Source organism: Haliotis cracherodii, unplaced genomic scaffold, assembly GCF_022045235.1.
Source record: "Haliotis cracherodii isolate W230 unplaced genomic scaffold, xgHalCrac1.p SCAF_2, whole genome shotgun sequence".
NCBI classification, from domain to species: domain Eukaryota; kingdom Metazoa; phylum Mollusca; class Gastropoda; order Lepetellida; family Haliotidae; genus Haliotis; species Haliotis cracherodii.
The window spans coordinates 25,450,077-25,475,582 of NW_027266275.1; the positions used below are offsets into that span (position 1 = coordinate 25,450,077).

At 40.5% G+C, this 25,506-nt stretch overlaps 1 protein-coding gene across 4 annotated transcripts in view; it reads left to right on the forward strand.

Annotated features, from left to right (window-relative positions):
* LOC139467882 (beta-1,3-galactosyl-O-glycosyl-glycoprotein beta-1,6-N-acetylglucosaminyltransferase-like) overlaps positions 1-25,506 on the forward strand; it is a 102,890-nt gene that overhangs the window by 37,676 nt on the left and 39,708 nt on the right. For 2 of the 4 annotated variants that reach the window (XM_071249407.1, XM_071249409.1), the window contains 2 exons: positions 10,884-10,956; positions 17,055-17,860. In XM_071249407.1, the coding sequence (XP_071105508.1) occupies positions 10,884-10,956; positions 17,055-17,860 (879 nt within the window). Of the gene's footprint in view, positions 1-3,863; positions 4,000-5,116; positions 5,209-10,883; positions 10,957-17,054; positions 17,861-25,506 lie in introns of those variants that run through there. The other 2 variants (XM_071249408.1, XM_071249410.1) reach the window with 2 other exon arrangements.

The window sequence follows — 25,506 nt, forward strand, 5'->3', positions numbered from 1 at the left end:
CTAGATTGCCATCGTATAGAATGAAATGATCCAAGCTGAAGTATGTAAAAAGTTCCTCACACGATGATTCCAGTTTTTCAATGATGTCTCATGTGCCCATCGGAATATTCTCTTGTTGATTCTCCTTGTACTTGTGTTGGTCATTCTCGCCCAATGTCTAGCAACACATGTCCATTGTCGGACCTCCGGTGGCACCCATCCAGAATCTCCATTCACGGCCAAGTTAAGGGCGTATTTTCCCAAACCAAGGTAAAACCGAATCGCTCTGTGGTGTAGCGCATTGACTGGCGAATGGACCTTGGTACCCCATATTCCTGCTCCATAGGACATTATTGGCCACACTAGAGAGTCATAAAGCTTTGAATACACGTTAAAAGGCAGATCTCCAAACGATTTCGCTTTTGCAATTAGAAGTCCAAGGGCCCTGCAGATTTAGTCGCCGCCTTTGCCATCAGGTTATAATCTAAATGTTCTGTGAGGAGCACTCCCAAGTAATGATAACTATCCACAATCCTCAGTACATTATCTCCAAATCTGAATGTTGCCGCTGTCTGGGTCACGGATGATCCTCTGAAATGAATTATATTTGACTTGTCCTTATTAACGAACATCTTGTTGCCACACCAGGTGTCCAGCACTGACAGGAGTGTGTTGAGATCCTCCTCTGTCTCTGCAAGGAGAGCTACATGCACGTCATCGGCGTATGCCAGGACGCTAACAACATCTTCACCACATTGTTCTCCGATCCCCAGTCCCTTCATGGTTAATATCAAGTCATTAATGTATATGTTAAATAACATTGGCGATAAAATACATCCCTGTTTAAGCCCTTGTCTCACATTGAACCATTCGGTGTTAGAGTGGTTGACACGAACAACACATTGTACGTTGTGATAGAGGGATTTCATAGCACTAAACATTTTACCACCGATTCCAGCCTGGGTCAGCTTATGCCAGAGTCGTTCCCTTCTACGCTTTCCTAAAATCTACAAAAGCTACAAATGTGGACTTTTTCTTCAATTTTCTTGTTTCAATAATGGATGTTATCGTCCCTATATGGTCAGTTGTAGATCGGCCTCCGAAACCATTTTGCTCATCACAAATGACGTCATTCCTTTCGGCCCATGTGGTCAGTCGTTCATTTAGCACACTGCAGTAGCGCTTGTAAATGGCTGGAGCCAGGGTTATCCCTCTATAATTCAGTGGATCTCTGGGATCTGGGGATGATGACTTCGGAATAGGACGTATAATTCCCTGACACCAATGGATCGGTATCGTAGACGTCTCAAAACACACCGAGAAGAGCCTATGCAAAGTGTGGATGATATCCTCTCCCTTCAGTAGTTGTCCTGGGATTCCATCAACACCTGATGCCTTTCCACTCTTTGCTTTCACTACTGCCCGCCTCACCTCATATAGGGATATGTTTGCACTAAAGGGTTCATCATCTAGCATTGGTATGTCAACCGTACATTGCTACCCACTCCAATCTTCCTGATCTTCTTCCACAGCTGCACATTGTTCTCCTCGCACATCTCCTCCAGTTCACGGTGCATCTGACTCCTGTAGGTGCTTTTACACCTCTGTACACTCCTATCAAAGTCCTTCCTCAAAGCTATGTACCTTTCCGTTTTCTCTTTCTTTCTCTGATCTTTAGTTCGTGACCATAATCTTTCTGCCTTGCACATTTCGTTCCATTTTCTGTTGAGATCATCATTCCACCAGGGTTGTTTTATTCGTCGACGTTTATTCCTTATTCCTTCTTTAGTATATCTTCCTTTCTTCATTGGCAGTTTTTTTTTCTCCATTTCCAATTCTTCAGTCTCCTTTTCTGGTCTGTGTATATATTCTACCTTCATCGTCCACTCCAGCATTGAATGATCAACTTTCAGTAGAGCACTTCCATCAATGACCCCCACACACCCAGATCGTTCCACAAGAGTAGACGGTCGCATAACATTAAAATCATTGAAACTTTCTAAACTTTCACAAGGTATGAAACAATAGTCAACAACAGATGTACCCTGCTGTGAAACAAAAGTAAAATAATTTTTACAAACATTACGTCCATTCAACATACACATATTAGCTCTTATCAAAAAGTCAATACATAATTTTCCGTTGTTATTAACTGTATAGTCCAGCACATGTCTCTCTGGGATAGCGTCCACGCCTTCAATAAAGTCCGTTTCCTCTTCACATCGACTGTTAAAATCTCCACATATAACTGAAATATTTCTGAATTCAGCACACACATTCCGGGAAGAGTGATCAGGGGGCAAGTAGCATACTGAAATATACTGGACACCATCATCGCATTTATTTTTCATAGCGAGCCATAGTATTCCCTCAATGGAATTTTCAGCAATATCAAAATCATAAAAAGTCAAAAGTTCTGTCTTTATAAGAAACCCCACTCCTCCAGACCCTCTCGTTGCATTCACATGTACGTTAGTGAGTGAGTGAGTGAGTATGGTTTTACGCCGCTTTTAGCAATATTCCAGCAATATCACGGTGGGGGACACCAGAAATGGGCTTCACACATTGTACCCACGTCGGGAATCGAACCCGGGTCTTCGGCGTGACGAGCGAACGCTTTAACCACTAGGCTACCCGACCGCCCCTAGTACGGTTGTGACCAAACCAAACATAACCATCAACTTTAATAGTGTCCGATCCTCGCAAGTGTGTTTCCGTTATCCCTATAATGTCACAGCCTGGTGTGATGTATCCTGTGTACCCCGAGTCGTCAGGCGAGGGAGGGGTACATAGGGTCACCCACATACACCATATGCCCCCAGGGTTCAATTGACAATGAATTTATCTCGGCGATATTCATTCATACAGACCCAGGATATATGTCCGAAGTTTCATTGCGTAAAACACTTTGAATCAGCTATTTTGAAAGCTTGCAGACGACGCAAACGTACCGAGTTACTTCCCTTTACCAAATACACACGGATAAACATCGGTTCATTTCAGCTCAACGATACTTGTGCAAGATAGGCAAGTTGCCTAAGGTGTGTTACGGTTGACTACTCAGCGGGGTACATAAGCGAACTACATTGAAAATATTTGCAGGCTCCTCAACCTATCAGAAGCTAGTGTTTTACTTACTTATATTGGAGATTTTACGTGCGCTTTCCGACTGTAGCGTATTTCGCACACACGGTTGTGTTTAATGTAAGGTGAGATAAATAATTATACCCGTCATTCTATTATATATACATAGAAGTCAATTCTTAGAAATAAAGTCAACAGCAATAAGTTCACAAATTGCTTTTTAAACATAAACACTAAACAGTGGAGACACCAATACGAAATCAGTGATAAAGTTCAGCGCATGCAACTCTTGCCACGCCCACCCCATTTCTCAGTCAAACAGGAAACACTAGTCCGCTTGTGCACGTGGCCTTATTGTTTAGGTTTATAGAAAGAAACGCAAAAGAACATGCTAGGAATCACATGATGATTTGTAAAATAATGTTATTAAACACACAGACGATATGTGAAGCGTGGATACGATCACGCCATTGGGTGATGTACACAATATGCTGATAAAGCAATGTTAAGTATGGTATAGAATGTTCACATGTTTTGTTCGATCAAATTCTCGCATCAGTCAATAAAGCCGGGTAAAGTGCAATAAATGGTAATGCGACCCTTCTCAGCAAAATATAGCTCATTATAATTATCATTGTTATCATCAAATTATTGATGTAGATTTCTTTCTCGCCTCTCCTGTATGCTATTTCACTTTGTCTTATTTACTACCCATGCCTCTATGTTTATGTTCAATAGTTATGACTAATGTTCACGTTGCGTGATAACTCCCTCTTTTACAACACTTCATTGTTGCTGAGTTGTCGAGGGCCAGGTGTTTCACGTTGTAGTTGTCGAGGAAAGACCGCGTCTATACCACCAACAACGTAGCGGGCAGTACCCGTGGAGGTTTTGTCCAAACCCTGATGGAACACCTTCATAACCATCGTTATTGTGGTAAGACACGTTCCTATTATACAACTTTATGGACAAACTGTACAATGACACAAATTGATCGGTATGTCGTGCATATGAACGGGAGACATAAGGGCTGGTTACACAGTTCACCGCTGATTGTGATTAATTCCACTAACCAGTATTAATATCATCAGTATAGTATTAACCACTATTAATCCTTCGTACTCGCACGTATCAAAGCTACTTTGATTTTCTGCTTGTGTCTTAAATGAAGTAATATGCATTGCTTTCTATGATGATTAGGTATGTGTGTGTATGTCTCGAGTGAGGGGGTGGGGGATGTGTTTGGGTGTCTGCTTAGTATGTGTGCGAGAGAATATTAGAATGATTGATTGTGTGTGTGCGTGCGTGCGTGCGTGCGTGCGTGCGTGCGTGCGTGCGTGTGTGCATATGTGTGTATGCATGCATGCATTATGTGATTGTGTTAGTGAATATGTGAGTGAGTGAGTGAGTTTGGTTTTACGCCGCTTTTAGCAATATTCCAGCAATATCACGGCGGGGGACACCAGAAATGGGCTCCACACATTGTACCCATGTCGGGAATCGAGCCCGGGTCTTCGGCGTGACGAGCGAACGCTTTAACCACTAGGCTACCCGACCGCCCCAGTGAATATGTGTATATGTAGATATTAAGAATGTGCATGATTACTTTTTATATCTAATTGTATTTTAATATTTGTAATTTCTTAATATGAGGTGTCATTTCGGCCCTCTGAGGCCTGGTGTTTGTATTTTAAGTATGTGCTAAATGTTGTATTACTTTGTAACACATGACAGTGTAATAAACTATATTATTATTATTATTATTATTATTATCATTATTATTATTTCAAAGGTCTTATTTCTAAATACCCAATTGACAGTACACCCTATGACACCAGAACATTTTCAAAACCCTGGAAGCTATGGTAATTTAGCTAAATTTATTCCAAGTAAACGCCTATCCGATATTAAAGTTTAAACTCTAAAAAGTTTCTACACCACTATATCAATAATACTCTGAATGAAACCCTTATATGCCTGTCACACATTCGATGTAAATTATAAGCAATTGAAATTGTGTGTAGCAACACCTGCAGCATAGGTTGGTGGTCGTTACTAACCTGATATGCTGTTATTAATGTGTTGAGATAAACGTCACAGGGCAACAGAGAGGAAAACTACCAGAACCCCGTGACATATTTTAAGGTAGGTGTTACTTAAGGTGGACTTAAACATATCAATTATCACTTGGAAAACTGGTATATTTGTTGCCAACTTTCTGGGCAATCCATATGTGACATACATATCAACAAGCAAACAACAATAGCAAGGCAAGTTATGTATGTTATGGATATCTATAAAATGCGTAAAATGTTAATAACAAGGAAGTAGGTCCGAATATACAAATACAAAGTAAACATAAATAGAAAGTTACAGCTTGTGTGTATCTATCACGGTCAATCAGTGCACGTGGATGCCAAAATTCGATAGGAATCACTTACATTGGCAGTTTATCTAATAATTCCACTACCATAAATCCGTTAAATCAGGTTATTTCAATGTATGTTAAAAACTGGATGCTTTTTCAATACGATGAACACCATCTTGTGGATCAGGTAGCAATATATAACGTCCATATAATTCAATTGATTATTTCAGGCGAGAGTTATAAATGTAACTAACATTGCCGTACATTTACTTATATAGATGTGAAGTAGAGCCATTAAGGTTTGAAGCTGGATTCTATGAAGGAGGAGACAAAAGTGAAAGTATATATCTTATTGGTATGATACAATAATACAGAAAAATATAAACGAAGCCATAAATGCCGAAGTGAGTTTTAACAACGCTAACTTGTCGATTCATTGTCTTGGTTCTGTGTACTTGTCAGATGGAGAAAGGTGATCACTTGCGTAACCCCCAGTTGTCACATAACACCCACTTTGCGCTGTGTTTATTTTGATTTGACACGTCTGACACCCACCACAGATCAAAAGCGAAATACATTCATAATCTGCTTAATCTGTATCGCTTAACGAGTTGGGAGCAGCTCATTAATTAGTAGGTAAGACCAGGCAGTTCAACTGGTCACACTTGACTGGTCTGTCTGACAAATGGGACGTCTGACAATTCGGAGTGAACCATCAGATCAGAGTATTGTCCAGTTGTTCTATTCATAGTGTAATTGGTTTTATCTGTAGATATTTTGAACCCCCATCTCGGCTTGGACACTCGCCCTGAGCAGACGTGTCCTTCCCAGCTCTCCAAACTCATTAGCCACTAGGAGAGACTTCGCTAAGTCGCTGCCGAGGGAGCTTGTCTCCATCCTGGAGCCCTTGCTGGCTTACCGGGTTGGGGACTAGTCCCTCAGGACTTCCTATAAGTCCAAAACCTCCACGCTCTCCATCTCCTTTGACTTAGATCAAAGGAAGAGGCCTCTGGTCAAAGCTCCGGCCAAGACCAAGCCTCAGAAGCAACCCACCCTGGCCTCTGCCCCTCCTGCACCCCGCCCGGTGCAGAAGACCTGACACCACCACCACCACCCCACCACCCACCCCAACCCGAAAGAAGATGCCCCCCACCCCCCCCACCCCCCACCCCCCCCCTCCAGTCCTCGACATGGAGATAGAGGTATAATAAAAGATCACATATGTCAACTTTAAATTATTGATTGTGCATGAACATAGAACGAAGATAGAATGATACCGGTTCTACCAAGCCGCTGATTGTATTACAACTTCCCACAGCAATCTGATATAATCTCATTTTCAATACAGTCTCCATGGCAATGGGGGGAAGAAAGATATCAGGTTACAGGTCAACCTTGGCCTTGATCTCAGGTTGATTGGAGTTGATTATAATGTAATTACTAACCAGATCAAATAACGCCACGACGTTTGAAAGGTCCGTAACATTCAGTCAGTCTATGCGTATCAGTATCACCGAAGTGTGTATGAACCCTACTCTCCGCTCACATTGACTTGAATTGAGTTTTGTGAGCACCTGGCTGAATTAACCACCGTCATCGTGAGTTTGTGTGTACATGCCGGAATCTCCGCTCATCTGAAGTTGTGTGTACGTGCCGGAACATCCGCTCACCTAAATTTGGGTGTACGTGGCAGAAAATCCGCTAACCTAAATTTGTGTATATCTGGTGGAACATCCGCTCACCTAAATTTGGGTGTACGTGGCAGAAAATTCGCTCACCTAAATTTGTGTATATCTGGTGGAATCTCCGCTCACCTAAATTTGTGTATATCTGGTGGAATCACCGCTCACCTAAATTTGTGTATATCTGGCGGAACATCCGCTCACCTAAATTTGGGTGTACGTGGCAGAAAATTCGCTCACCTAAATTTGTGTATATCTGGTGGAATCTCCGCTCACCTAAATTTGTGCATATCTGGTGGAATCACCGCTCACCTAAATTTGTGTATATCTGGCGGAACATCCGCTCACCTAAATTTGGGTGTACGTGGCAGAAAATTCGCTCACCTAAATTTGTGTATATCTGGTGGAATCTCCGCTCACCTAAATTTGTGTATATCTGGTGGAATCACCGCTCACCTAAATTTGTGTATATCTGGCGGAACATCCGCTCACCTAAATTTGGGTGTACGTGGCAGAAAATTCGCTCACCTAAATTTGTGTATATCTGGTGGAATCTCCGCTCACCTAAATTTGTGTATATCTGGTGGAATCACCGCTCACCTAAATTTGTGTATATCTGGCGGAACATCCGCTCACCTAAATTTGGGTGTACGTGGCAGAAAATTCGCTCACCTAAATTTGTGTATATCTGGTGGAATCTCCGCTCACCTAAATTTGTGTATATCTGGTGGAATCACCGCTCACCTAAATTTGTGTATATCTGGCGGAACATCCGCTCACCTAAATTTGGGTGTACGTGGCAGAAAATTCGCTCACCTAAATTTGTGTATATCTGGTGGAATCTCCGCTCACCTAAATTTTTGTATATCTGGTGGAATCACCGCTAACCTAAATTTATGTATATCTGGTGGAATCTAGTGGTGACAATTACACTGTATATGAAAATCACTGAAAATCATCCCCTTTGTCATAAAACTATGTGCAGATATGTCCACAAAGATCTATGTATGAAACTGATGTTTATTCATTTGATTTCTAGTTGTGGAAATGTTTTTCTCTGCTTGATGTTTTTTCTCAATACATACGGTCTGTCGTGTGGTGGAATGTGGATGGAGGTTTTTTTCGCGTTCACTTTTATCTTTTAACTTGAGTATAAATCACTAATCTATTGACGTTCTATGTTACAACTGTATTTCTAGAAATCAATATACACGACTTCAGTGTCAATTTTGTAACGGAGCATATTTCTACCCGAAGTATGTATAATTCATACAGAAAGACGTCCCGGTGTATCAGCTCTCAGTTCAATACTGTTCAAATCTGACCGAAACAGTTCCTTGTCACCTAAACTATTATAACAATTGTAATTTAAGTTTCATGCTGATAAAAGTTGAATGGCATAACACATCCGTAATCGAGAAATGTATCCGCCAAGTTGAGCCAATGTATATAAAACATTGTATATAAAACATCAGTTACGATCATATAACACAAAATTCAAACTAGTAGATAATACATTAATATGACATAAAATGTTTCAAACATGCACACTAGACTATATATACCATACAGGTCAGGATAACCAAATCATATTTCCTACAATACATGATATATACCAAACCTACTTTCCGCCCACCAGTTTGCACATAGGTTTTTCGATTCATCAACCTCAATAAAAGGACAATATTACAGTTAATTTTTAAGTATTGATTCCCATCTTGAAACGTTATGATAACACAGAAAATTGTTAATAACCACAAAGATCAATATAGTAGAACAAAGATTAACTCAGTATAACAGAAATTCACAGGACATGTGTTTTGAATAAGATAATTTCAGTCAATGCAATCGGACAATATATGATATAATGGGCAAAATATGTGGCAGCAGGTGCTGTACTTTACAATATTAGGTGTGGGTGGGGGACACATACTTTATAGCTCCGTGGGTTGAGGTTAAAGAAGAGAGAACAAGTCTGTGCTCATGTCACATGTTCCCATGTCACCAATGATCGTTATTCAAAATGTTCAAGAGACCCGAAACTTGAAAGGCATATTATTAAATCTAATCACATGTGTTTATATTGCTGATATATTGTTTCTAAATTCGGTTTCGCAACAAACTCTGTGTATGCGTGTAGATGTTGGGAAATGTATTGATAGACGCTGGGAACAGGGGTGTTGGGAGGGAAGGGGTATATTTGGCATAATAAAACTGTTGACATAAACTAGAACAATCATCAAACAAAAAATATAAACCAATAATACATCTTCACTGTAAGCAATCAGCTAAATAAAAACTAAATATCAAAATATATAAATAGTGAAGAACAAAACCATGATAGTGAAACCAATAATAAAACAATCTGATAGATAAAGTCATTACGATGCTACACACGTCAGGCTACTTAAATAGTCATAAACCCATAGCAATATACTAGTAGTTATATCTCATGAATATAAAACCGAACAGCCCCGCAAGAGACCATCCATCACCTAAAACGGACATGTTCTGTGCACAATGTACTAATGACAGACACTTGAACGACGAATGACACGACGAAACTGTATCTTGTCTGTTCAACGGCTAAAATATATGACAACGTTTAAAACAGCAATAATTGGTCGAAAACGAAACGCGGAGTGTGGCATCTGTTACTGTACTTGGCTTGTGTTCGCCATACAATGTTTCAAGCGCCAAAACCTTTCCATATCCAATAGAAATTTCTGCATAAAGCAGAGTCGATTGTACGATTCCGACTATATCATGGGCAAGCGTTTGTAAATCACTATCAAATAGTAATGATGCCAGGTGTTCGCGAAAAGGTGAGCGTCACAAACACATGCAAAGGCAAGTCAATTGTTCTCCTGAAAACACACGGGTACATCTGGTACAAGTCAAAATAGGGAGTTGCATCGGACATCATTTCTGTCACTGGTGCGTCAAATTTGGAAATGTCCTCTACACGTCTACCATAAAACTTTTTGAAAGCTTTACTGAGGCCTTTAATGATGTAACCTTGATCAAACAACTTCTGAGCAGAGACGAATGACGCTCTTTAAAATCTTTGTTGAACGAGCATGCCCGATTGCATCTCAAAAGTTGTGAAATGTAAACATCAAAGACTGGAGCTGCTGGAATATTGCTCGACATGAAGGGAAAGTTGACTATTGGAAAGTTAAAGTGACAGAAATACCGTTAGACTTTTAACCAACTTAGTTATTTAGGGCGTTAGCTGAAGTCGGTGTATCATGAAGTTGCCATCTGGTGCCTCGGTAACTGAAATATGTTTAAACAGGAAACTGACGACTGCATACTTGAATGTAAAACGTGAACGCCAGTGAATAATCAGCCTCGATTATCTGCTGAAATATTCCTTTGGGTGTAAAAGGAAAAATAGTGGTGACAATTACACTGTATATGAATGGAATCACTGAAAATCTCTCAAAATCATCCCCTTTGTCATAAAACTATGTGCAGATATGTCCACTAAGATCTATATATGAAACTGATTTTTATTCATTTGATTTCTAGTTGTGGAAATGTATTTCTCTACTTGATGTTTTTTTCAATACATACGGTCTGTCGTGTGGCGGAATGTGGAGTTAAGGCTTTTGTCGCGTTCACTTTTATCTTTTAACTTGAGTATAAATCACTAATCTATTGACGTTCTATATTACAACTGTATTTCTAGAAATCAATATACACGACTGCAATGTCAATTTTGAAACGGAATATATTTCTACCCGAAGTATGTATAATTCATACAGAAAGACGTCCCGGTGTATCAGCTCTCAGCTCAGCGACAGCAAGGTATTGCCTTTTGACATCCTGATTCTCAAGGTAATCAAATTTTATTAATATTCTTTTGCAGACCGCTGTTTGTGAGAGTGTTTAACATGATCAAATCGCTATCAATTTATATCAGGTCCGATCATCATACCATTATTAAAAAACTCTAAGATCAGGGGTTTGTGTGTCGTGGTTGTCGCCTGTAATGGCACATCAATGATCACAACTGGCTTGAAGGGATATATCAACCATATTGTGACGCTTCTGGGGACGAATATCACTTCCTTTTACGTATGCGATAATAGTTTCCACCGAAATGTTTCTTGTGTCATTACATAAATAGCTTTTGCAATCCACAGCTACGTAACAGCATGAATGTTTATTCTCCAAGCTATTGTCAACGTGCATGTGTTGACGGGAAATTAGCTCTTGGGGGAATAAAGGACAAAATCGACATCACTGTCCCGGAACGCTTTATGCACAACATGTAAACAATAAACAACAATTGCACAATGAGCGGAATACCTGCTCTGACAACACAAACACAGCAATCAGCAGACTTTCCAGCTCAGGCGTACAAGAGGTGAGCGGAGCTCCAGCTCACCTCAGGGCGTTTCCTACGAGCGGCATATCCTGCTCGAGGTCGTCCCTATGCCAGCACTCGGAATACCAAGCCTGACTAACACCCTAGTAACTGTGTAATGGTAGCACATATATAGTAATGAACAACAATGGACAGACAAAGAGACAACGACGTTGCTTTGGACATATGGGCGTGATTAACAAACACAGTTCATGGGATGATCAATTAGGGCAATAAATGCCATACTATAAAAAGCAGTAGTTAAAGGGAAGTGATATGGTAGTCCAGGCTGACTGACAGTCAAAATACAATGAAATGTTGGTGAGGATTAACAACGGGGATTAGCGCCTAAAACGTAATGACAATTAAGTTATGGAGACATGGCTACAGGGTAAATTGCCCTTGAAGTCAAATGTACTGCAGACAATGGTAGTCATAAATCAGTCGCTATGACAACTTCCCTCCGTTCCGTGAAGCTTGGACCCCAAGCTTTGACAAGTCCAAATTGATATGAGTGAACTTTTTCACCAACGGAAACAATAGTGCCAAATGTGAACAAAATCAGTTAGATGAATTCATGATATCGTTGAAATTCTTGTGCAACAAATATACCTATGCAATGACGGTATGAAAGTGGTCATCTAGCCAATTTGATTAAGTGCCAGTTTGAAAGTGATCTTTGTAATGTGCAAATTCACTACGAGTTAATTACCGCTTTGGACAGATTCAATAAATATATTATTGAGGTTCTTTGAATTCAGGAGTCTGGTTTGGCGGTGCTACTCAGTACTGAATAATGATAATGAGTAATGTCATAAAAAGTACAAATTAAACATCTCAGCAAATATTTCACATAAAGAAATTTGAAACCAGGAGTCTAACTTTACCGCGCGACTCAAACGTTACTTGTGGGTACTATTGCCCTTTTAAGTACAATGGGTGCTCTTCCCGTGTCTTTGACGGAGCTTGCCCAGATATTGTGGGTGCGATGCCCAAGAAAAAAAAGCCTTAATTCGGACATCAAAACTCTGAAATGCTGAATACTGCTGTGCTGTTAATTACTTAATACTGACATACAATAAAACATATGTGTGGGGGTGGCTCACCCAAGAATATCCCTAATCTGAATTCAAAGTCCTAGACAATACATTCAATTTTGTACCAAACTGTGCACATTAATAACTTGTACCAAATGACAAATCTTGTCGTTTAGATTTTTGAAATTACGAGTCGAGCTTTAAGGTGTGACTCGATAACCCTACAGCTTAGGTTTGTCTGGGCCCTAGCTGTATCTATATGTCTGGCGTGGCCTGGGGACATTTCAAAGATTCCCTACACAATAACTTCAAAGATCTAGCTTGACTAAAGATGTAATTTGGAGTATATTGCACACATACAAAACTGAATTTTGGAAAGACACATTTTGGCATTAATATACTGGCTTTGATTAAACATACATGGTTGCACTATTCAACAGTCACACAATATATATCCTTGATTGAGTCCATGTAAGTAAACACAAATTAGTAAGTCCCAATGAGATATCTTGTACACAGTGTCCATCTTGTAGGTGCCCGTGAGGCGGTTTTTGTATGATCTGCATCATGATGGCTGTGGTCAGGATCACTGCGGGATAGGCGTTTATACTTCCTTGGTCCAGTGTATGAACGAAATCTTGAGAGATTCGGAGAGATTCCTGTAGTTTTCTTCAATCTTGTTTCTTCATGGCTCGAGTTGATGATTGTTCTTCAGGGTGGTAGGCATACAGAGAGGTTACGGGATCGGGAGTAAGCTCAAAAGTTACTCCAGCCGGATTCTAACGCCAGTTGTCAACGTGCATGTGTTGACGGGAAATTAGCTCTTGGGGGAATAAAGGACAAAATCGACATCACTGTCCCGGAACGCTTTATGCACAACATGTAAACAATAAACAACAATTGCACAATGAGCGGAATACCTGCTCTGACAACACAAACACAGCAATCAGCAGACTTTCCAGCTCAGGCGTACAAGAGGTGAGCGGAGCTCCAGCTCACCTCAGGGCGTTTCCTACGAGCGGCATATCCTGCTCGAGGTCGTCCCTATGCCAGCACTCGGAATACCAAGCCTGACTAACACCCTAGTAACTGTGTAATGGTAGCACATATATAGTAATGAACAACAATGGACAGACAAAGAGACAACGACGTTGCTTTGGACATATGGGCGTGATTAACAAACACAGTTCATGGGATGATCAATTAGGGCAATAAATGCCATACTATAAAAAGCAGTAGTTAAAGGGAAGTGATATGGTAGTCCAGGCTGACTGACAGTCAAAATACAATGAAATGTTGGTGAGGATTAACAACGGGGATTAGCGCCTAAAACGTAATGACAATTAAGTTATGGAGACATGGCTACAGGGTAAATTGCCCTTGAAGTCAAATGTACTGCAGACAATGGTAGTCATAAATCAGTCGCTATGACAACTTCCCTCCGTTCCGTGAAGCTTGGACCCCAAGCTTTGACAAGTCCAAATTGATATGAGTGAACTTTTTCACCAACGGAAACAATAGTGCCAAATGTGAACAAAATCAGTTAGATGAATTCATGATATCGTTGAAATTCTTGTGCAACAAATATACCTATGCAATGACGGTATGAAAGTGGTCATCTAGCCAATTTGATTAAGTGCCAGTTTGAAAGTGATCTTTGTAATGTGCAAATTCACTACGAGTTAATTACCGCTTTGGACAGATTCAATAAATATATTATTGAGGTTCTTTGAATTCAGGAGTCTGGTTTGGCGGTGCTACTCAGTACTGAATAATGATAATGAGTAATGTCATAAAAAGTACAAATTAAACATCTCAGCAAATATTTCACATAAAGAAATTTGAAACCAGGAGTCTAACTTTACCGCGCGACTCAAACGTTACTTGTGGGTACTATTGCCCTTTTAAGTACAATGGGTGCTCTTCCCGTGTCTTTGACGGAGCTTGCCCAGATATTGTGGGTGCGATGCCCAAGAAAAAAAAGCCTTAATTCGGACATCAAAACTCTGAAATGCTGAATACTGCTGTGCTGTTAATTACTTAATACTGACATACAATAAAACATATGTGTGGGGGTGGCTCACCCAAGAATATCCCTAATCTGAATTCAAAGTCCTAGACAATACATTCAATTTTGTACCAAACTGTGCACATTAATAACTTGTACCAAATGACAAATCTTGTCGTTTAGATTTTTGAAATTACGAGTCGAGCTTTAAGGTGTGACTCGATAACCCTACAGCTTAGGTTTGTCTGGGCCCTAGCTGTATCTATATGTCTGGCGTGGCCTGGGGACATTTCAAAGATTCCCTACACAATAACTTCAAAGATCTAGCTTGACTAAAGATGTAATTTGGAGTATATTGCACACATACAAAACTGAATTTTGGAAAGACACATTTTGGCATTAATATACTGGCTTTGATTAAACATACATGGTTGCACTATTCAACAGTCACACAATATATATCCTTGATTGAGTCCATGTAAGTAAACACAAATTAGTAAGTCCCAATGAGATATCTTGTACACAGTGTCCATCTTGTAGGTGCCCGTGAGGCGGTTTTTGTATGATCTGCATCATGATGGCTGTGGTCAGGATCACTGCGGGATAGGCGTTTATACTTCCTTGGTCCAGTGTATGAACGAAATCTTGAGAGATTCGGAGAGATTCCTGTAGTTTTCTTCAATCTTGTTTCTTCATGGCTCGAGTTGATGATTGTTCTTCAGGGTGGTAGGCATACAGAGAGGTTACGGGATCGGGAGTAAGCTCAAAAGTTACTCCAGCCGGATTCTAACGCCAGTTGTCAACGTGCATGTGTTGACGGGAAATTAGCTCTTGGGGGAATAAAGGACAAAATCGACATCACTGTCCCGGAACGCTTTATGCACAACATGTAAACAATAAACAACAATTGCACAATGAGCGGAATACCTGCTCTGACAACACAAACACAGCAATCAGCAGACTTTCCAGCTCAGGCGTACAAGAGGTGAGCGGAGCTCCAGCTCACCTCAGGGCGTTTCCTACGAGCGGCATATCCTGCTCGAGGTCGTCCCTATGCCAGCACTCGGAATACCAAGCCTGACTAACACCCTAGTAACTGTGTAATGGTAGCACATATATAGTAATGAACAACAATGGACAGACAAAGAGACAACGACGTTGCTTTGGACATATGGGCGTGATTAACAAACACAGTTCATGGGATGATCAATTAGGGCAATAAATGCCATACTATAAAAAGCAGTAGTTAAAGGGAAGTGATATGGTAGTCCAGGCTGACTGACAGTCAAAATACAATGAAATGTTGGTGAGGATTAACAACGGGGATTAGCGCCTAAAACGTAATGACAATTAAGTTATGGAGACATGGCTACAGGGTAAATTGCCCTTGAAGTCAAATGTACTGCAGACAATGGTAGTCATAAATCAGTCGCTATGACACTATAATCAACTCACTCTGAAAACCACTGCCTGATGGGCAGTGGTTAACGTGTTGGCTCGTCATGCCGAATACGTTTCTTTCCCCATATAAGTACAATGTGAAACCCATTCCTTGTTGAGATTTGTTTGCAATAATTATTTGATTGTTGACTAACGCCGCTCAGAATTCGAGTCTTGACCAGACAGTCGTGCGTTTACTGACTTTTTAAAAACTAAAAACGATGTCAATTTTTAATTACGTCTGCTGTCCACAAGTGCAGAGATTCTCATGCTTACGAGTAAAGAAAAAACATTTAAGAAATATGTTCGTTTTACAACACAGTGGAGGAACAGCATTCAAGTCTCGTCCCAAGCACAGACAAACGAAGACATTTAGGATACGGGCATGGGCTTCCTTTGGAGGCTTACCTCATGAAATTGTATCAAGTATCCGCCGTTCTTATCCATAATGAGACCGCCTCCGGATGGCGGAAGGTTCGGGGTTCGATCCACGGTCGCGTCATACCAAAAGACGTTAAAAGATGGTACTTGTTCTTACCCTGTCCGGCGCTCGGCATTAAGGGGCTAAAGTCAGTATACTTTGTCTGAGTGGGGGTATATTAAACTGCATGGTATCTCAGTGAGCTAGCCCTATAAATCGGCATCAGTCCGGAATTGTACAAGCAGCCACACCCACACACGTGCATGCACGTCGCTTGATAAGTGCAATAATCTTGGACGCGACGTTAAACCCAATTGCACCTAACCTCACCTATCCATAATGAAGAAAGATTAGTGAAAATAGATTGTGTAATATTATCTCTGTACGATATAATATGATTTCACCTGGAACATGAGTGCTTAGTGTACGATCACTGTACTGATTCCATTGCTTAGTGTCTGCAATGGAATCAGTAGAACCCAACAGTGGCAGTGTCTGTAGATTACGACTGTAGAAAACTTGTATAAGACTCATATATTAACACACCATGCTTCCTTGGTAGATGAACCAAATCTTGATGTCTAAAATGGCATGTGATATGTTAACAGACTGTGAACCATGCTAGTATATAAACCCCAACTGTTATTCCCTACTCTACAGGTGCGCCTGGATTGCGACATACAGACTGACATGGAAAACTACTGCAACAACATCTTGAGGAGGAAGCAGTTATTTTTTTTCATTCTGCTCGGTGTCGTGATTATCAGTATTATTCAAACGCACCTCCGTTTTGATTCCTTCATTCAAGGATATACCTTCAACACGTCAAACTGGTTTCCACAAAGAACAGATCGTCAACAGCACCAAACAGCCGATTGTTATACGCGGATCACTCACGGTATTTCCTGTAAGAAAATTGTAGCGGGTGATGCTAAAGAAATAAAAAAAGCAAATGGAATTATGACCAAAGAGTTTCGTTCAAGCTTTTTGCCTGAAATTTACCCATCTCTAACACATGACTGTCAACGGTATATAAGAACACGAGGTTTCATAAACAGCACCATGACTCCCGGAGAAAGGCTGTTTCCCATTGCCTTCAGTATTCTGGTGTATAAACATGCAGAACAGGTGGAGAGACTCCTGCGAGCAGTATGGCGACCACATAATGTATACTGCATACATGTAGACTCGAAATCTAGTAGCATATTCAAAGGTGCGATACAATCAATAAGTAAATGTTTTGATAATATCTTTCTTCTTCCTAAGCCAGTCAGTGTTCGGTGGGGAACCTACACAGTGCTTGAACCGGAACTACTATGTATGGAAGCTTTGTGGAAACATAAAACTCTTTGGAAATACTTTATCAACCTAACAGGCCAAGAATTTCCTTTGAAAACTAACTATGAATTATATAGGACACTGGATGCTTTTAATGGCACAAACGATATTGGCGGAGGATATAAAGGGTAAGTTTTACATATTTATCTCTACTGATCCAGATTATGATCGTTGTTCTGGCAACATTCTAGCCGTGCACGAGGAACTAGTGCGTTATATTCTACACGATCATAAATTAGAAGTGTCACGTTCTAACTGACGCTGCAACAGTATATCATTATAAGGTTACACTGTCAGTCATGTTTACACTAATTCGACAGATGTAATCAAAATAAATATGCATTGTTGTTTTATGGCAATAGTCATAACTGCATACATTGAGATTCAAAATAAACTTGCTTTAGACGCTAATAAGTTGTGTTTCAGATATACATTCTCATAACGCGTAATGTTGTCAGTTGGTTTGTGCATGAAACAGGGAAATGCAAAACAAAAGAAATCAACGTGTAGTGAACTATCAACGAATATTCCGAAAACTGTCGAAAATAGTCAGTAATTTGTATGTCTTGTCCAAGAATCCTTAACGTCATAAGCCTATCAACACTCAATACGAAATTCATATTTCTTTTCCTTGAAATTGAAAATGTATCAAGACTTTATATTCTAAAACGTTAATGACATAAATAAAAGAAATTAAATGACTTTGTTATTTTAACGTATTAATCAACCAGATAAATATGATAACAATTATACAACAAACGCGAGGTAACTTCCAATTCGTTGCCATATTTGTAGCGATATATAGCTCATCTTACTTTAATTCACCGCACCATTTTAAACAAATAGAGATTTTCAAGTTAGTGAGTTTATCCCTAACATACATGAAGGATATTTACCTCCCCAAAACACGGAACCTGGTAACTTATTATCCTATGATGTCATTCTTAAGTTATATGTATTCTCATTTCTTCCAAACCTTACCTTGACCTGGAAAGTTTTCCTGGACTGTGCACAATGATATATTACGTCAGTCGGACAGTGACAGCAGTCAATAAATGTAAAACTTAACTTGTTTTATACATATTTTCGGTAACTATTATTTTTATAATGATAGCACATACATGGAAAAACGTAAGAATATGTTTCAATGAATGTCACTTGAAACATAAGTGAAGGGGTTTTTATCTTCAAATGTCTGCACTTGACTTCGTCTGCTCGGAGAAAGGCATAGAGATCGATAGTAGTATCAAAATAAAACATGTCGTTCTGGCTCGATGGCTGATAGATAAAGGCAACGCCATGTTTGTTGGTAAACAATGACGAAGGACCTACCTGACACTATTTTTTTGCATAAGTATCCGTAAATGACCCCAACGGGTACTGTTTTTTTACCCGTTAGCTTTATCCTGAAAAACTGTTAAACGATAATTTAAATTATTCAGTGTGCGTCTGTTTCCGACTATATCACGTCTTCGAGACAGAAAATGTATGTGTATCGCGCTAAACATCACCGTTGATTATATTACGTGAATTTTTAATAACTTGTTCTTTAAAAAGTAATTATGCAAGATTGATGAATGGTATGAACGTTTAAACGAGTTTAATTTGTTTGACACTTGTCCATTCAAAGAAAGACCAGGAAAGAAGTAACTGGCAACTCTAAGAAATGAAAATAAGTACAGAAGGATGGTCCAGTAAGATGGGCATAAAAAAAGAGAAATAATAAGGATAATAACACAAGCTGGGCCAGTGGGGATCTCTAAGACAAGACAATTTTTATTTGATTAAGTGTTTAAAAAACGAATGACAATGCCTGGACGACAAAATAGAATCGATATATATCCTAATCCCATAAATGCTAGATGTATGAATTTCATCTGCGATCAGGAGAGGTAACATCCTACCACTGAACAAACTCAGTTTTAGTTCATCTAGTTGAGGGACAATGGAAGGTGCCAGCTCTACCTGATCCCTATGTAATGGTGACAAGGACATAAAAGAGTATTTTCAAGAATTGATGTCTTTGTTAAGGGTAGCAGCCGCAAATGAATGGTACGTGTATCGTGATTAGTCTTGATTGTGCTTTACCAACATATTTACATCATCAGTGCCTGCTGTTCAAAACAGAGTCTTGGAAATGCTACCTACAAAATTTTAAAAATCTCAAACTTGGACTTAAAAGGGACATGCTGCTTAGTATTTGGCATGATGCATGTATAACAATGAATTTCTTTGTTGTGTTAACAATATGCCTGGTTTTGAAAGCGCTTACGAATGTCTGAATTTGCCATATCAGCGCACAATTACCATTACTGGTATTACATCTATGCATGATTGAAAGCTTTGGTGGCCGAGCATTGTTTTTCTGGCAAGTATGGACATAGTGCTCCGAAGCGAAATTAATTGTAAAATGGGGTTGATAGGAGACTCCGTAGTTATAACGCTGAACTGGCTCGGTAGAGGAGATCGTAATGATGTGGAGCAGACTCCCTCCGAAAAGTGGACCCAGATGCATATACTCAGTGTACGAAAGGATAAGTAATGATGTGATATATGACATTCTTTTGGCATTGGCGATTTCCAAGTTACATTGCTTTATTCTCATGTTCTACGCTTGTTGATATTGTTCTCAAGTCGATATGATGCATAAATTATGATGGTCTGAATGGTATAATTTGTCTTTAGTGGTTAACAGCGTTATTGATTTCAACATTTATTACCCGACATGAATCTTAGACTATTGATACAACATGAATTATATATGTTATTCATACATATCCATATTCAGGGCAAAAATATCGTGACGCGTGACGCATAGTAATGAAATATTGAACCAAAATACAGCAAAAAGCATTCATAAGATTAACTAGTCCATGTCTATCAGTCAACCGCAGACCTGCTGTTAAACTTTTCAAATATTCACGTTTGTAACACCATATAATCAATTTATTTGATCACTGTAAACGATCATTCTGCATTGCCCAGATTGTCAGTAGGGCTGTATTCCTGTCAGCAAACCCCGGTACTATCCCAAAGTCAGTCAACGGAATTGGAGGTACCAAACCTAAGGCACAGAGAACGATGGGGTGTTGGAGTACTGGGGATGCAAGCGTGACATTTCGAAAGCGCGTCTGCATTTTTGCCATGTTTGACAACAGATAACGAAATGTGTGCAAAAGTGCACAAAACAATTCTATCATGAAGAGCCGCAACGTTAATCAAACCACGCCCTCCTATCATAATTGGTAAATATAAGCGATTGAGGGAAGGAATGGTGGGATCTATTGTCTGACATGATTCTTCGTGTGAGGGTGTCAATACCCTGAATTTCTTGTTTCGTCCAATCAACAACAATTTGTCCCTAACCCGCATTTCTATGTACGTATAGGCCTGACTTTCCACCGAGATGGTCAATAACTCCTCCCCCAAGTAAACTGACTGATCCTTCCTCGACTACCTTACCACGGTTCAGATGCATTTGTCGAGTCCAAAGGACATGCCGATGACATTAGAGAATGAGAATGTGAATCTATACTCCATTGGCAATAGGTTCTAGGTCATCCATGTAACGGGGGTGAGTAAAGGTTGTTGGTTGATCTGTGCTGAGGAGGTTCAGGGTGATAACCTTTCTCTTTTCTAATCAAAAAGCTTAAAGGATTTAGTGACAAACAGAAAAGCAAAAGACTAAAACAATCGCCCTGAAATATTCCTCTTCTAATAGAAATGGGTTCCGAAGTCACCACCTGCCCCTGTGAAATACATCTCAAGGTGTGTTGACCAGCAATTCATTAAAGACTTGAGTAAATCAAGTAGTCGCTCGGGGAGGTCAAAACATTCAACTGACATCAAAATCCATTCGTGAGGTACAGAATCATAAGCCTTTCTGTAGTCTATCAAACACATTGAGAGGTTACGGTGGTATGTTTTAGCCTCTTCAAGGACCATTTTCTGAACAAGTAGTTCCACGTAGATAATGTCATTGGAAGCACAGTACCATGACACGAGATCTGTAAGACACCCTGTAAATAACCGCAAAAGAAACGTCACCCAAAGTAACATTGCATGAAAAGTTGCCATTTACATATCTGGGTAATCTTTGTCAAAGTTTCTCAAATTTAACCTTGTCCAGAAAAATTAAATTTGATGATAAAAAATCAAAGCAGATGACAAGAAAACCGATCGCCCAAACGCATCACGGCAACGGCCATGGTAACCCGATGCACGTGAGTTCCGTGCAAACTGAAATGCACATGCGTTCCCTCGTTTCTTGCCCTATAAAAATCCACCCAGATCGGATAACATTCCCGTGTGCGAAATACGCATCAGTCAGAAAGCGCACGTTAAATCTCCAAAGTAAGTAAGTAAGATAACATTAATTCGTTATTGAATTGCTACCAGATGCCAAGATTGACAAGAAATCAGGGACACCAAGTCCTTGGACGATTGCAAGCTGTACAAACCGCCCGGCATTTCAAGTCCACCTAAGGACCATATACAGGCTCCAGCAACGGTACCAGACCAACAACGGTATAGATGACCAAGCACGTAATGGAAGACCAAGGGTCACCACCCGACGTCAGAATCGTCAGATTGTGCGACAGCATCTTCAAGATCGCTTTGTTACTGCCGCGGAAACTGCTTGGCAGACCACGGGGACACACCAGAGACACATTAGTGCGGACACGGTGCGTCGACGATTGACGAGCAGACACCTCCACTGTCACAGGCCACACCGAGGACCCATTCTGACACCACATCATCGCCAGGACCGTTTTCAGTGGGCAACACAGCACAGCATTGGCGCCACCATCAGTGGAGACGAGTCCTCTTCTCAGACCAGAGCCGTTACTGTATCTCAACAGCAGATGGCAGAGAGAGATAGAGTCTGGAGACGCCGTGGGGAACGTTATTCGAATGCTTGTGTTGTTGAGAGAGACTCGTGGGGTGGTCCGAGCATCATGGTGTGAGATGGAATTGGCCCTATGGTCTTCCAGCACATCGGTCCTGGGAGAGGCAATGGCGTCACAGCAGCTCGGTACTTTGATCAAGTCTTGAGACCACACGCCATACCTCATTTGGCACGTCGCCGCAACCAGGAGTTTCAACATGAAAACGCCCGTGTCCACACTGCGAGAGCATCAAGAGACTTCCTCCAGCAGACTGGCATCAGAACCATGCAGTGGCCTGCCCTCGGTCCCGATTTAAATTCCATTGAGCACCTGTGGGACGAGATTCAAAGACGGCTGAATGACGTCCGACCAAGGTCGACAACTGCAGTTGAACTGCGTCAGGCATTCCTCAGAGTGTGGGCTCAAGTGCCTATGGCCTTCACAAACCGCCTCATCCATTCCATGTATCGACGTTGCACGGCAGTCATCATTGTACATGGCGGACACACGAGATACTGACTTGTGATGCCACTTTCTCAGAGACTAGTGTTGTGTTTCTCTTTAAGAACATTTGACGCTTTAATTTCAACCTTGATGATTAGTTTTGACAAGTTTCATCTTTTTAATATGTCTCAAAGTATGTTTACTGTGTGGACAAATAAGGTTTCTCATATATCGATCCATGGTGACGTTTCTTTTGCGATTCAGTATAGTTTGTACTGTGTGTTCAAACAAGTAATTGGGCGGAAGTTCTTAGGATCAGTCAGATAACCTTTCTTTGCTAGAAGTATTGTTCGCCCTTTGCAGAACCAAGGCTGAACATCCCCTGCATCCACAAATAGAATTAAAACAGTGAAGTAATGGCGTTTGGACACAAGGGGACAGTTTCCAATAACGGTTTCGAATACACATCTCGATAATAGGCCCAAACACATTCCCTTGTAAAAGGCAAAGTAGCAGTGGAAATTTAGTGAATATATAGTGAATATATCACTGAAAATCATTCATGACACCAGGTACAGCCCCATGTCCTGCTCTGTCAGTGGTACCCGCGACGCACACAATTTACATAAAAAGTAAATTGTGAAACTTATCCTATTTCATACTATGCATTTGGCAGCCTTCTTTCGAATTTAAGTGAAAACGTGGTTTTCCAGGTTCTAAAATACAATCCACCCGAACACACCTAGCTTTATAATGGTAACCTCCCAACAAGCTGGACCAGTGTAGATCCGGGTTAGAACCCGTGCTAGTCATAAGGGGCGACTAACGAGATCGGGTGGTCGGTCTTGCTGACTTGGTTGAAGCATTTCATCGTTTCACAGGATTGTCTGGTCCAGATTCGATTGTTTACGTCACACAACTGGAATATTGCTATGCGGCGTTACTCAATAACCAAACCAAACAATCTGGGTTATGCACTCTTTTCGAGCCGGTCGATTTCCCAAGCCATGTCATTCTCTTTCTAATCGCCACGTTGTGGTGACGTGTTTTAAACACTGAGGAAATTCGTTTGGTTTATTGCCCTTATTCAATTTTCCCCTCTTCAATTTGCCAGTCTTCGTCTTCTTCTTGATCGGTCTTTCATCGTTGACGAACAGTCCACGCATCGTCCCGCGTGTCTTTCATGTAGACGGGAATTCTCTCCATCCGATCATGTTTGTTCCTACTGTCGTGGGCGCTGTAGCACACCTGTGCTCTGTGCTCAATGCGTTGATTTGCTGGATGTATCCTTCAGTATTTACCTTCTTAAATGTCGGCGTCGAGACTAGGATATCGAAACAATGACGATGATACATGGGATATATCATTTCTCTAAAGATTTCCTTGGGTTAACTCGAGCCTCTCTGTCGCCTTTGCTTTTAATAAATCATCAGCAGTACTAAAACCATCATGACGATTACCATCATGTCAAAGGTTGGATTTGCTACAATATTCTTATGTTTTCGGGATGCATCTGTAACCTATATCATTAGAACCCGATGGTGTCTTAGCGTCAGAGGCCACTCAAACATTTGCAGTGTTTATAGATTACGACTGTTGAAAATTTGCATAAGACTGTGATGGTCGTAGCATCCCCAACAGAATCTGTTCCCATGTGAACAATCGTGAGTTTACATGTACAAATACAAGACTCAGGTATAGTATTCATGTTATTAATGTACATATTGATACATATTGATTATTTGGCTCTATGGCAAATCCATGCTTGTATTTAATATTGTTATTACGAAAAAGCTATCACAGCTCCAAAATCAGCCAGGTGTACGAACACAAGGAAGTAATGTCTGTCCCTCAATTCTGACAGTGGTATAGATGTCTCTACCATCATCACGTTAGTCAGCTAGACCGCCACCATGGAGGAGTGGCTTGATCGTCTGCCACGAGTATATGTAAGTGTTTGTTTGTTGCCTAACTGAGAGATAAACCTGACCTTGATATAGTCATACATTTAGATAAAGCAGACTGTGATGTTAGCACACCATGTTACATTGGTAAATGAACCAGAATGTGATATGTTAACACACCATGCTACACTGGTAGTGTGAATCACATTGTGTCATGTTAACACACCATTTTACACTGGTAAATGTACCAGAATGTGATATGTTAACACACCGTGCTACACTGGTAGTGTGAATCACATTGTGACATGTTAGCACACCATGTTACACTGGTAAATGAACCAGAATGTGATATGTTAACACACCATGCTACAGTGGTAGTGTGAATCACATTGTGACCTGTCAACACACCATGCTAAACTGGAAGTGTGAATCACTTTGTGATATGTTGACAGAATGTGAACCATGCTAGTAAATAAAGCCCAGGTGTTATTCCCTACTCTACAGGTGCGCCTGGATTGCGACATACAGACTGGTATG